This window comes from Centroberyx gerrardi, chromosome 12 (assembly GCF_048128805.1).
Source record: "Centroberyx gerrardi isolate f3 chromosome 12, fCenGer3.hap1.cur.20231027, whole genome shotgun sequence".
In the NCBI taxonomy this organism is placed as follows: domain Eukaryota; kingdom Metazoa; phylum Chordata; class Actinopteri; order Beryciformes; family Berycidae; genus Centroberyx; species Centroberyx gerrardi.
In genome coordinates this window covers 25,184,660-25,197,832 of record NC_136008.1, presented here as the reverse complement: position 1 = coordinate 25,197,832, position 13,173 = coordinate 25,184,660, and the positions used below count along the sequence as shown (strand labels likewise).

The 13,173-nt window shown below is 44.1% G+C and overlaps 1 protein-coding gene across 1 annotated transcript in view; it reads right to left on the bottom strand.

The window, feature by feature from the left end:
- Nucleotides 1–13,173, bottom strand: part of LOC139931834 (RNA-binding motif, single-stranded-interacting protein 3-like) — a 116,871-nt gene that overhangs the window by 74,510 nt on the left and 29,188 nt on the right. Inside the window, exon 3 of the mRNA XM_071925444.2 lies at nt 4,434–4,492. Coding sequence (XP_071781545.1) covers nt 4,434–4,492 — 59 coding nt within the window. The remainder of the gene's footprint in view (nt 1–4,433; nt 4,493–13,173) is intronic.

Here is a 13,173-nt window from a genome sequence, read left to right as displayed (position 1 = left end):
GGGTCTGATACAGAGCAGCACTCCTGGATCTGGTAGGGATTCAGGGTCCTGCTCAAGGACACTTCAGATGGGTGAGTTGTGGTCACAGGGGGTCAAACCTGGGCCTTCCAAGATGATGGACAGTCTCCCTAATCACTACTCAACCCTGCTGCCCAACATACTGTTCAGTTCTCAACACAGCATTGAGTGTGTTGCGATTTGCAGATTTTACAACCTACCAGCTAAAACCTAACCTCTTCCGTTCAACAAAAACTCTCTCCTAGTCGCTCTGTGTGGATGAAAATGATAGCTCCTCTGGGCGCGATGATAAGGATATTTCCAGAGAACGGAAGAATGATAATAATATCTCTGAATTATATAATCCGTCTCATTTCTGCCCTGTCCCTCCCATCTGTGGCCTTAGGATGACACGGAGATGAAAATTCATCCTGCTCAGCCGGGCCTGACAAATATTCCAGCCGTGAATGAAAAAATAAATTTTATTACCAAACACACACTCACACATAAATATACACGCACACACACACGTTAAGTGCACACAGACACAGATGGACAAACACAAAAACATACTCTCTGTCACACACACACACACACACACACACACACACATCCCTAGTTCCCATCTAATCTCCTGAGCTCCCAGAGTTCCTGGCCTTGGGCCATTAGAATGGGCTAACCGAGTACAGAGGGACAGAGAGAGAGAGAGAGAGAGAGAGAGAGAGGTGGGGAGGGCAGTGAGGGAAGGGGGAACAGAGAGAGAGAGGGAGAGAGTGATAGAGAGAGAGAGTGAGACTGACATGAGCCATGGGAGAGAGAGAGGCCGGCGGGGAACAGAGGGGCGAGACGGAGACAGCGAGAGGGAGGGAGCTTGTCTTTGGGAAATGGAAATCCTTTACAATCTAAAGTGGTTTCCTCTCCCTTCCTTCCTCCGTCCTGTCCTCCGTGCCCTCTCCCTCCCCCTCGGCTCCCACGCCGCTAACTAGAAAACTGTCAGTGTGTTTTTACAAAGCCCAGGACTTGACATTATTTGGGAGAACAAAGCAAAAGTTTGCTTTTCTTTGTTTGCCAAAATGATAATTAATTAGAGAGTAATTCTCGGGGTATGGGTTTATTCGCCTAAGCATACTATAAATTAATATAGTAAACGTTTTTTTTTTTTTTTTTACACATATCATTGCTGTGTGGTGAAAACCTTGTATCTCCAAAATGTCAACTTTTCAGGAGCTAAGAAACGCAGACTTGATGACAGTGCATTTTTGGAGTTCAAAGGGTTTCATAAACCAAATCATGATATCATTTATAATTTTCTTAACCCATAGAAGACTATGTAATCCAGTGATTCTCAACCTTTCTCATATCAAGGACCCCTAATTTAGTCCACATTAGAGCCACAGACCCCCATTTGATGAGATTTTGTCTCTCGGACCCAAATCTGAGAATATTTTTATTGTTAGATATGATTTTGTCCAGAATTCCACGACTATCTGTATTGTAGGTAGAGAGATAACAGAGAAACTATGATCAAAACAGTCATTCTCCTACATTCTCTAATTGTGTTCACTTCTTGTAAATGAAGTAATGGTGAAGTTTAACAATTCATCAGTTTGCTGAGGACCGTGTGGAACCCCCCCAAGGACCCCTGGTGGTCCCCGGACCCCGCGTTGAGAACCACCGATGTCATCCAATTGGAGCGAAAACACGAAAATCACCAAAATTGAAGGTATGAGGTTTTCACATGTACATCAGCGATATGTAAAGCGAACGCACCCCATCTCCGCAGACAGTGAAGGAAGCAGCCTATATTTATTTACCTGTCTCTTTGTCTTTACCTCCCTCACCCTCGCTCTCTCTCTTTCTCCTCTCTCTGCGAATTCTTCCTGAAAAGAGGAAGCTGTCTGCTAAATCATCAGTTTCAAAGGGTTCCCTTCCTTTTCTGTCAGCCCCAGGTTATTTTTACCCCCTCGCTCCACCTCCCCCCCTCCTTCCTCCCATCCGTCCCATCCCCTCCCTTTCCAAGGGAACTCTCCGTGCCAATTCGTGCTCTCTTAGTCACGCTAAGCACTTATCTTGTCCCCGCTGAATGCCTCCGCAATCAAACCAACACTTATCCGGTTGTAAGGCGTTCTAATGGCCGGCTGATAATGAAACTCCTCTATTGTGAGTTAACGACTGGCTAAGAGACGTATGAAGCCGACGATGGCGAGCGGTGGAAAACGCTGACGAGGGCCCGGGCCTGTAAAAAAAAAAATCGCCTATGCTGCTTCTGCTGCCGCTGCTGCTCCCGCTGCAGCTGCTGCATTCTGTGCATTAAATAATAAGCATACATTTATAGCTGCAAGCGTGGGTTTGCATTTTGATACAGCCTCTCTCGATGTTTAGTATTCATAAAGGCCTAGTCGGCACTATATCCAGAGTATAGTGCCAGATCTGGTGCCAAGATTGCCCCATACTATTGGTTTTGGTAGCATCTGGTGTGTGTGTGTGTGTGTGTGTGTGTGTGTGTGTGTGTGTGTGTGTGTGTGTGTGTGTGCGTGTGTGTGTGTGTGTGGTGGGGGGAGGGTGGTGTCTTTGCTTCACCTGCTTATTCAGTCACACACACACACACACACACACACACACACACACACACACCTCCTTATATGCATTTACCTTTCACCACACATATCTTTAGCTGATCTATATTTGCGCCTTTGCCAGAACAATGCTATGGTTTCCCTGTTATCCCTGTTAAATGAATGAGTAAATAAAAAACAATACGAAAAAATACATACACAGGGACAAATTCCACACCATCTCAGGTAGTTACATATGTGAGCCTTTGCTTTGGAGTCACTCTCAGTCCACCCACAGTGAACCCACACTAATATGAGTGATTAAACTTGGCTGTCAACTCGGCACTCGACTCCTGAGACGTCTTTGACCCCCTGTGACACCGCTGTCCAATCGATTCCGCAAAACATATTGTTGACCCACTGAGCCTTGCTATTAAACCACAATCCTTCAGTCGTGTTTACTTTTCTTGGATTGAGGACATTGTTTCTTGCTTTCAAATTGTATCGACTGAGATTTTTATATGATCACTGGCAGTACGGGACAGTGAAACATGCATTGTCAATGTGTTTTGAAGCTGATTAATGCTTTGTTTGTATGGTGTCTATGAGAATTTTTTTTTTTTTTGTTCAGATATGATGTGATCTCAAAGTCAATTAGACATTATTTTCCATCTGTCTTTCCCAAAAAGATGCTACAAGCATGCAGCCATAACTGACATATGCAAAAATCCTGAATTGGAGCATTGAGGTTACACTGAAACAGGTTTTTAAACTCTATTTCAAGTCGCACAAATGAAAAAAGTGGAATGAGTTGAGAAAATGGAAAAATAACTGATAATTATCACTGGGTTTATAGAATTTTCCACCTTCCCTTTGGCTGTGCTGTAATGATGTCGGAGCAGGCATTTCCACATCCTCTCAAAGCTCAAAGCCATATTTGATTATGTGATGTCAAGGCAGGCATTGGAATGTTGAAGATAGTAACAATTCGATAACTGTGCAATTAGAAAGATCCAAGATAATAATCACTGAACCAATAGAGTTTTCAGAGCGGATGTTTAAGTTAATCTCTCTGCCATCTTCATCAGTGGGAGTGTGTTTTTCCTCTCTGCTTTCACTACTGCAGCTGATATTCTGATTACATGGCCCTCGGTATCGTTGTCCTAACCATGTCACTACACCTCTGAGTACAACTCTGGCAGATGAGCAGCAATCACGCTGAACACATGTTCTTCTGCGCCTCTTCAAGAGCAGACTACTAGAATCACATTGATTAGCGCTTTGTTCAGACCACTCCAACAATCAAGCAGACCCTCATCAAAAAACACTCGAGCGAGCCTCACGCGCCACGGCGGCGATTTGAAACACATTGTACGGTGTTCTCCGCTCCTACTTGGCCAGTGATTAAAATGCCAACATCATGCTTGTGCTGGAGTATCATTAGGGTGCAATCCTGAAATCATCATCAAAGAAAAGTAAGGGAAAATAAAGATACGCATCATTTAGACAGCTTCAGGGACATTATGGCCATCAATACTGTTATGTACATACAAAACAGATACAGCTACACCACATCGCTAGACACAGAACTCAATTGCAAACACATGGACTTTGAATTCATTTGTTTTTGTTTGATCATACGATATCTGTGGTCATTTTCGTAGCAGTCATTTTTTGGTCCTTTTTAGAAGCCTTTGGGCACAATTGAATTGGGGATGCAAAATGGCACAAGACGAAGCAATTCACGAAAACAAAGCCAATACATGATAACTTTGTAAAGGCAGCTTTTGGTTTGAAAAAACTGTCCATCAAAAGTAAACCTTATTTTTAAATGGAACAGTACATGCATATACTGGATAAAGTCAACGGTTGTTCACTCACCTTTGCATTGATTGGTGTTCTTGTCCAGGATGGCCTTTGTTGACACAATCTTCCCATATCTGTAACAATAATAAGAAGAAAACATTCTGATTAGTCATTGAATCACTTCACAGAATCGCAGAAGATAAAATATTTAAAAAAAAGAACTGACTCCCAAAATTGAAGGTAGCTTCTGAAGGGCTCTGAGAGAGATTCTCACTTTTCTATCTATTTCAATTCAATTCAATTCAAATTCTATCCTTCTATCTATCTGTTCCACCCTTATCTGTTTCAAATCCCAACTGCAGGCTGCAGACTGCAGATGGGGACTGTGTCTCATAAATGATGATAATAACCAGACATCTGTATGGCATCCAACCCAGCTAGGAGGGCCTATAATAAAAGAGAGCAGACAGCCTCCATACCTCTCTCTGTCATCCTCTCATTTCTCCTGTCCATTCCACTACCTCTCTCTCTCTCTCTCTCTTTCTTACAGTTGCCGCCTCTGCTTCTTTCTTCTTCTTTGTCTTTCTCCCTTATTCCCCCCTCCATCCCACCTCCCACCTCCCTTCTCCCGCTCTCTGTTCTCAGAAAGAAGTTACTGTAATAAAGTTTCTTATCAGCCCGGTCTATCAGCCCCCTCCTGGAAAGAGAGACGCACGACAGAGGCAGAGTGGAGAAACACAAAACCCAAGACAGAGAGAGAGAGAGAGAGAGAAAGAGAGCGAGAGAGGCAGAACAGCTTGGATCACTGCCTGGCACTGTGAATGCGACTTTTTAATTAATGTTTTAACGCTGCTGCACAATGGCCGACCGACTGGATGACTGATTGACTGACTGATTGAATGACTGACTGTCTGACTAAATGACAGGCTGACTGGCTGGCTGATTGACTGAGTGACTATCAAAGAGACTGAATGACTGACTGATTAGCTGACTGGCTGGCTGGCTGACTGATTGACTGGCTGACTGTCTGACTGCCCGCAGGTGAGGGACAGAAGTATATCACCTCTCCTCTTTCAGCAGAACGACGGGATGCGAGAGAGAGCGATGGAGGAGGCAGAGAGGAACGAGAGAGAAAGAGGGGGGAAGACAGACAGAGCGCAGGAGAGGAGAGAGAGAGAGGAGGGGTCACAAAGAGAAACGAGAACTAGACAAAGAGAGAGAGGGAGAGCAGTCAGTCAAGAGATAAAAAGAGACATCGAAAGGCAAGGAGGGAGGGAGGGGGGGAGGCAGTCGGGGAGCGATGGAGAGATAGAAAGAGGTGTTTAATAAAGAAGAGATCATTTAGTTGTCACCATCAGGAGAGTCTCTGTCAGCCGACTGTTTCTGTGCGTGGAGGAGAGGAGCGGGAGAGAGGCGAGCGCGTCTGACAGGCTCCCATCACACTCTATTGGGACAGGAGACTTCAATAAAGACAGAAAAAAGCCTTTAAAAGGCTGCTATCACACATAACATGACAGCTGAGCCGCGTATGATCTTCAAACCGGGAGAGAGGAAGAATCAAGTCTCAATACCGCGTCTATTTTTTTATTTTTTATTTTTTTTTGGGGGGGGGGGGGGGGGAGTCAAAAATCAAGCTTTCAAACTGTCCTTAATTTTCCCAGTGATTGGAGATATTTTTAGTATATTTACAAAGGCGCCGATTGAGACGGTCTGAAACAAAACACGTTGTTTGTCCTGGTGGTTTCACTAAGTCACGGCTGGTGGTAAACAAGGTCTTTGGCCTGCGGGTTGGGGAGCGATCCAAGGGTTCCAGACATGGAAAACACTCACAGAGCAAGGCAGTGCTAATCACGCACACACACACACACACACATGCACAAACACACACACATATGCACGCACTTACACAAAGCAACAACACAGATCAAAAACACCAAAGCAGTAATCACACACATTACACACACCATCTGGCAATACCCAGCTTTGTTGACTTCTGCCTCAGTGTGATTCAAACTTTGTGTGCGTGTGTGTGTGTGTATACACCTGTATGTGGGAGTGCTGCATGTCGGTATTTGCGTGCATGCGCTTCCCTTGCATGTGTGTGTGTTTGTGTGTGTGTGTGTGTGTGTGTGTGTTTGTGAGGTTAGTATGTGTGCATGCATGACAAAGATTTGATGCACCATCAGATTGGTTTTCCCTGCAGAGAAGTGAAACATTTCCAGACTGTTTTTCTACATGTGTGTGTGTGTGATAGAGAGAGAGAGAGAGAGAGAGAGAGAGAGAGAGAGAGAGAGAGAGAGAGAGAACTGGCGTGACACATTATGAATCTGAAAAAAATATATTGTCTGTTTTCACCAGTAGTCAAAGTGGAAAACAAATACGACTGATGTTGTATGTGTTGCTCTATGTGTCTGAGTGTGTGTGTGTGTGTGTGTGGGTGTGTGTGTGCGTGAGTGTTGGCCTCCGTAAGATCAGTGTGTGTTGTGTACAAGTATAAAGCCACCTGTTGCTTCTCTTGTTACACAGTCTAGAGCTGGATTTAAAGAAAAAAATGGCACAGAGGAATACAGAGAGGCGAAGAGAAGAGAAGAGAAGAGAAGAGAAGAGAAGAGAAGAGAAGAGAAGAGAAGAGAAGAGAAGATGACGGCACAGCCTTGGGGAAAATGTCAAATTCCAAAAACACGGCACCATCCAAAAAGGTGTCTCATTGTGGACTTCAATAGTAAAATTCCATTTTATTCAGACAGCTACTATAATCCGCTATTGTGGGGAAGAGATGGGAGTCGGTATTGACAATAGAGGGGATAAAATGAAGAGGGGGAGGATGAAAGGAAGGTGGAGAACGTTCTGTGATCAAATCCCAACTGGAACCAAGAACAATCCCCCTTTCTCTCTCTCTCTCTCTGTCTCTCTCTGTCTCTCTGTCCCTCACTCTTTCTTCAATGACTCCAGCAGAAGCCCGGAGCTGGTTGAAATCTCATCGACCTGCACTTGACCCAACAGCACTGACACACGAGACACTCATAACAGCCTATTCAAATGCTGAAAACATACCAAAAAAAGAGCCTAGAAGGAGCCAGATGGTCAGGGTTAGCACTTCTTTATTCCATTGCGCCCCATTGTGCTGAAGGAACAGTGGGTGAATGGGTTTTGAGAGGGATTTGAGTGTGTATTCTGTCGCCTCTAACCTGAGAATAATCTTTCATTTAACTAAACAGTCCATAATGTAAGTGAAGTGTGAAGTAACAGTGTAGCAATGGCGCACCAAGCATAAAAAAGTGACTTCTATCATCTAATATTCAAACTGAATTTTCTTTTTTCATCTAAGGAAAGCACAGTGTTGTGTGATGTTCCAAAATTAGATATTCACCATTATGGAAAAAGAGGCACCCATCCATTTAAATGGCTCTATACTTGGAATGGGAATTATATACATTCTGAACTACTGAGTGAATAATAAAAAGTTTTCTCACACAAGTTAGTTTTTTTGTTTGTTTAGTTTTTTCCTAAAAACAGGCTTTGGAATGAAATCCTTCATTTGTCCCCTTAAAGGTCATAATAGAGTGTTTTGATGCAGTTTATACAGTATGATGACCAAAGGTATTTTTTCATGACACTTGTTGCTCATTTTATCTTGTTGCTCGTCATTTCATTTCCATAGACTTGGTCCCATTACCAAATCCCTGTCCTTGGGGAAAGGCAATATCACCCTATCTACATTTTCTCAAAACAGTTGCTTTTTGTCCTGAGTTTCAAAGTGCTCACCAAGGAGCAGCTGGCCAATCTAAAATTCCTTCTCTGCTTCGGCTTCACAGAAATGCGACAAAGCAACACACGCGCAACAGTACTAAAGCGGAGAAAACCACGTTTCCAGCAGCACCCTGGGTTGGGGACGGGTGGTAGGGGGTACGCTTGACAGCCTTTCACTATGACAATCCCTTTAGGATAAGCTACGTGTCTGCTCAACACATGAAAACGCCTTAGAATCCTTGCCAGAGCCGAGGGTTTGATTTTTGTTCCCCCCCCCCACCCCCAAAATAAATGCAATACAATAAGAACAGTAAGACCGCTCGAATTGACAGTGTTTTCCAGACTGTCAAGATTTAGGATGGAATGTCAATACGAAAGCCAGCGCTCTCGTTCTTGGCAGGCTTGACACGATCTGTGTGTGCGCTCTGGTGTGTGTGTGCGTGTGTGTGTGTGTGTGTGTGTGTGTGTGTGTGAAGTGTTAATGACAGCCCTCAGAGGGCCCTCGAAGCGTCAGATCTGTGTTTTCGTTCCCTTGTGGAACGCCGTCAGCTATGGATGCTCACCGTTTGATGTCTCCTCAACCGCAATTCCCACCCACACGCGCGCACACACACACACACACACACACACACACACACACACACGCAGGCATTCTTTCAACTTCTCTCCAGGTTGTCTGTCAGTGAGAACATACTGTATGAATGTGCGCACGTTCTGTATGTTTGTTGATTTTTCTATCTTCTGTCAGAGGCTCTCTCTCTCTCTGTGTGTGTGTGTGTGTGTGTGTGTGTGTGTGTGTGCGCGCGCGTGAACGTACATGCAGGTTTGCCTCTGTGTGTGGTATCTCCTAATTGGGGATCCGATACAGCTGTCTTGTCTCTCGCATTTCCCTCATCCCCCCACCCCCCCACCCCACCCCTCTCTGCCAGTTAGACTCAAACAGACAAACACATAGGCGGGATTGAGAGAGTGCGGCGCCTCAGAAGTCTTAGTATTCATTCCCCCAATATGTCCTTTAACATCTTCAGGCACTAGAAAGAGATGAGGATTTCTGGACTATTTCCATGATGAAAAAGCAGTGCGCTGTGAATTCATAAGATGGCTCGATGTCAGCAGAACGTAAAGTTTATCTGCCTCTTAAGAGGAGAGTCTGCCAAAGAGAGCTCGCTGTGAAGTTCAGCAACTTCATAAAATCAGCGGCTGCGAAGCGCTCCGCTTTTGGCGGCGCGTTCAGGAGTTAGGACCATAAAGGCGGTGTAATTGCTATTCCCAGTGATGTAGTGGTAAATAATAAGGGGGGGTAAACTATGACCTCTGGGCGGTGATCAAACAACCACCAATATATACAAAAATCCATTAAAAGCCCCTATCCTATACCTTACATCAGGCTGATACTACTTGGTATGATGTATGCCATCATGAATTTATGCCATAAAGTTTTATGCCAAGGCTAAAAAGGTGGGTAAATTCTATTCTGCAAATACACTGAATTCCGGTGTTGTTTAGAGCAGTGGTTCTCAACGCGGGGTCCGGGGACCACCAGGGGTCCTTGAGAGGGTTCCAGGAGGTCCCCAGCAAATTGATGAATTATTAAACTTCACCATTATTCAATTTACAAGAAGTTAACACAATTAGAAGAATGTAGAATGTAGAAGAATGACTGTTTAGATCATAGTTTCACTGTTATCTCTCTACCTACAATACAGATAGTCATGGAATTCTGGACAGAATCATATCAAACAATAAAAATATTCTTAGCTTTGGGTCCGACAGACAAAATCTCATCAAATGTGGGTCTGTAGTCCTAATGTGGACTAAATTAGGGGTCGTTGATATGAATAAGGTTGAGAATCACCAGTTTAGAGAATATAATCACTGTGAAATATAGGTGTGAGGACACAAGAGTGCGAGCAAACGCACTGTTGCTGCTTAACAATTAAGCCTGCTTTGTGTTTTCATTTGGTGCAGTTTGAAAGTGCTGAAGCTCAATTCCAGGCAAGATCCAAAAACTAGTAAGTCACACATCAAAAGCAGTAGAGAAAGAGAAATAAAAGTTTGGTATGAGAAACATCTCACTGGAGCAGCAGAACATAATATGAGTGGTTGTTATCACATTTTATTTGATAGATATACTGTATTTGGGGGAAAAAACTCTATGTGTCTACTCTAAACTCTCTATGTGGGTTAACCAAACAAGGCTGGAATTATAAGGCCTACATTTTGGTCATAGAGACCTTCACCTGACCTCTCCACTTCTCTCCACTCCTGAAATTCATCACATAGCACCTCCAAAATAAGTAAACCTGTGCACTTAAAACTGCAATGCCTCCCTCTCCGTGACGCACAAGACTTTCATTCCAAGAGATATCCGTCATTTGGAAAAAAAAAAAAAAAAAAAACAGAAACAGACACCTACCCAAAATATTACGGCTTTCAGAGCAGCAAATCAGTTTTTAGCAAGATCTTTAAGGATGGAATCTGCATTTCCAATCAGCGCCTGGTACCAAAACATCAATTAATGGAGCGTCCTCTGCAATAAAGCACATTAGCATGGCGTTTTCCATATTTCCATGGGCCAATCAGCAGGTTTTAGAGCGAGATCTGAACTGTTTTTACCTCAGCGCTTGATGATTAACGAGAGACTGTGAACTCATGCAGTGTTTTATATTCATCTTCAGAGACTTCTCCTTTGAGTGGCTGTTAAAGCTCGCCTGTCCTCGCGCGACCCCTCGGTAATGGAGGGGTTGTGTGATTGTCTGATTAGGAGACAGCGTGACAAAGAAACAGAGGGAGGTGGATAGATGGATGGATAAAGGGATAGACAGATGGATAGATAAAGACAGAGAGAGAGAGAGGGGGAGAGGGAAAGCTTGTGCGAGCATGAGAAAGAAGACACAGCAAAAGGAAAAGGAAAGATAGAGCAAAAGCACAAGACAGTGACAGTGTGAGAGAGCGAAGAGAAAAAGTGGGAGAGAGAGTCAGTGGGCAAGCGAGAGAGAGAGAGAGAGAGAGAGTGCAAGACAACAAGTGTGAGTGGGAGCGAGCGAGAGAGACAGAGAGAGAGAGAGAGAGAGAGAGAGAGAGAGAGAGAGAGAGAAATTGCCCTTGTGTTCTGCTTGAGATTCTGCTCGCGTTCTGCTCTGTCCCCAGACGTTAAAAGTGTGTCCATAGTTTGGGCGACCGGGGGAGTGATTGGAAATGTCAGCTGACAACAGCACTTTTCACTGACACTCTGAGAACTGGCACAGAGACAGAGGAGGGGGGGAGGGATGGAGGGAGGGATGGAGGGAACGAGGAGGAGGATAGAATGGGAAGGGGGAGGAGGGCGCCGGCGGGCGGTTTGGCACACAAAAAAGCCACGCTTGGTGACAATAAGGATGAGGATGACATTGAGACAAAAAAGCGTGTCCGTGTGTGTGTGTGTGTGTGTGTGTGTGTGTGTGTGTGTTCCAGAGACAAGGGACTGTCCTTCCGTTATTCATTGTAACTGCATGCTACACACATGAATGAAATGCCTGTGTGTGTGTCTGTGTGTGTGTGTGTTTTCGTGTGCTTTTTGCATTTCTGTATGTTGTTTTCCATGCGTATCTATGTGTGTGTGCGTGTGTGTGTGTGTGTGTGTTTGTGTGTGCAAGCGTCAGTGACTGATAGGAAACTGTCACTCAGTCTATTTCCCAATGCCACAGAGAGTTTGGAACCTAAGGCTAACAACCAACACACACACACACACACACACACACACACACACTCCCCGCAGCCCCCCTCCCCCACTGACCTTTCCTAAATGTTACTGGCCGCTTGGCACACTGACTGGGCCTCTAATGAAACTTTTATTGGCCCCCATTTTTCACCCTGCTTCTCCAGAACGCCCCCAGGGCTAACCTGAAATACAACAGGCCTGAACTGCAGCTGACACACGGAAGGGCAAGGTATTGTGTGTGTGTGTGTGTGTGTGTCTGTGTGTGTGTGTATTTTAGTCTTCAAGTCTTATTCTTCTTATTTTTCATCCTAAATGAAGAGAAAATGTTGGTGAGATAATTTAAAGCCCCTGTGTGTACAATGTTTATCTCGATCTATCATTCTCAAATCATTTTGATAGCGTAGTATAATAGCTGTAGAAAAATTAGACCATCCCCATGAAAATTGGTTTATTCTATGTGTTGGTTTCTTACTTACAGCACAAAGGAGCGGCCTCAACCAAAACAGGAGGAGGACTGCCTCACTCCACGTGTTCGTAGGTGAACAAATAGACAAGTAGACAAGTCCAGATGCTGTCCAGTCCCACAGCGCCTAGCTAGCTGTGTAGCATCAACTGTTGCTGTAGTTGAAGTTACTACAGTCCTGGAATAATCAGGATAACCACATCATTCGCCAATGTATTGTCAAGAAGAAGAGATCCACTCTACTATATTGCTACGCTCCGGTAGGCTCAGTATCATAACATAGTAGCCTGTTAGCCAAAATGTCTCGTTAGCATTTTAGCCTGTTAGCCAAAATGTCTCGTTAGCATTTTAGCCTGTTAGCCAAAATGCCTCGTTAGCATTTGGCAAAAGTAACAAATTCCACACCTGTTACACACAACTTTTTTGCTAGCTCAATGTAGCAATAAAATATAATTTTACTTACATTTATATAAATATTTGCCAGCAAAAAAAAATCTTTTTGTCACACATCGATTAGCCACTGCAGTTGCAAACACCAACATTACAAGACTGTAACAGTCAGTCAATTTGAGGTACGAGAGCGCAGTTTTGTTAGCATTGGGCAAACTTAATAAATCCCACACCTGTCACAAAAACTGCTTTGCTAGCGCAGTGGCGAGTGGTCTTTGCGACAGCAATGTAAAACACTACCACTAAGGCAGTCAAAGGGTTGTCAAAGTCATCAAATTTCAAATTCTGCTTGTAGCTTTAACTGAAATGTCATTTAAATCCTATTCAGTCTGTTTCAGTGCCGTCATGAAACAAGTGGAGTGACCTGCCCTGTTGTAAGATATTCCATGTGTCACCCCACTGGCAAATTTGTTAAAGATGGCCTGTTCTGTGGTGTGTGTTCATGGAGAGGA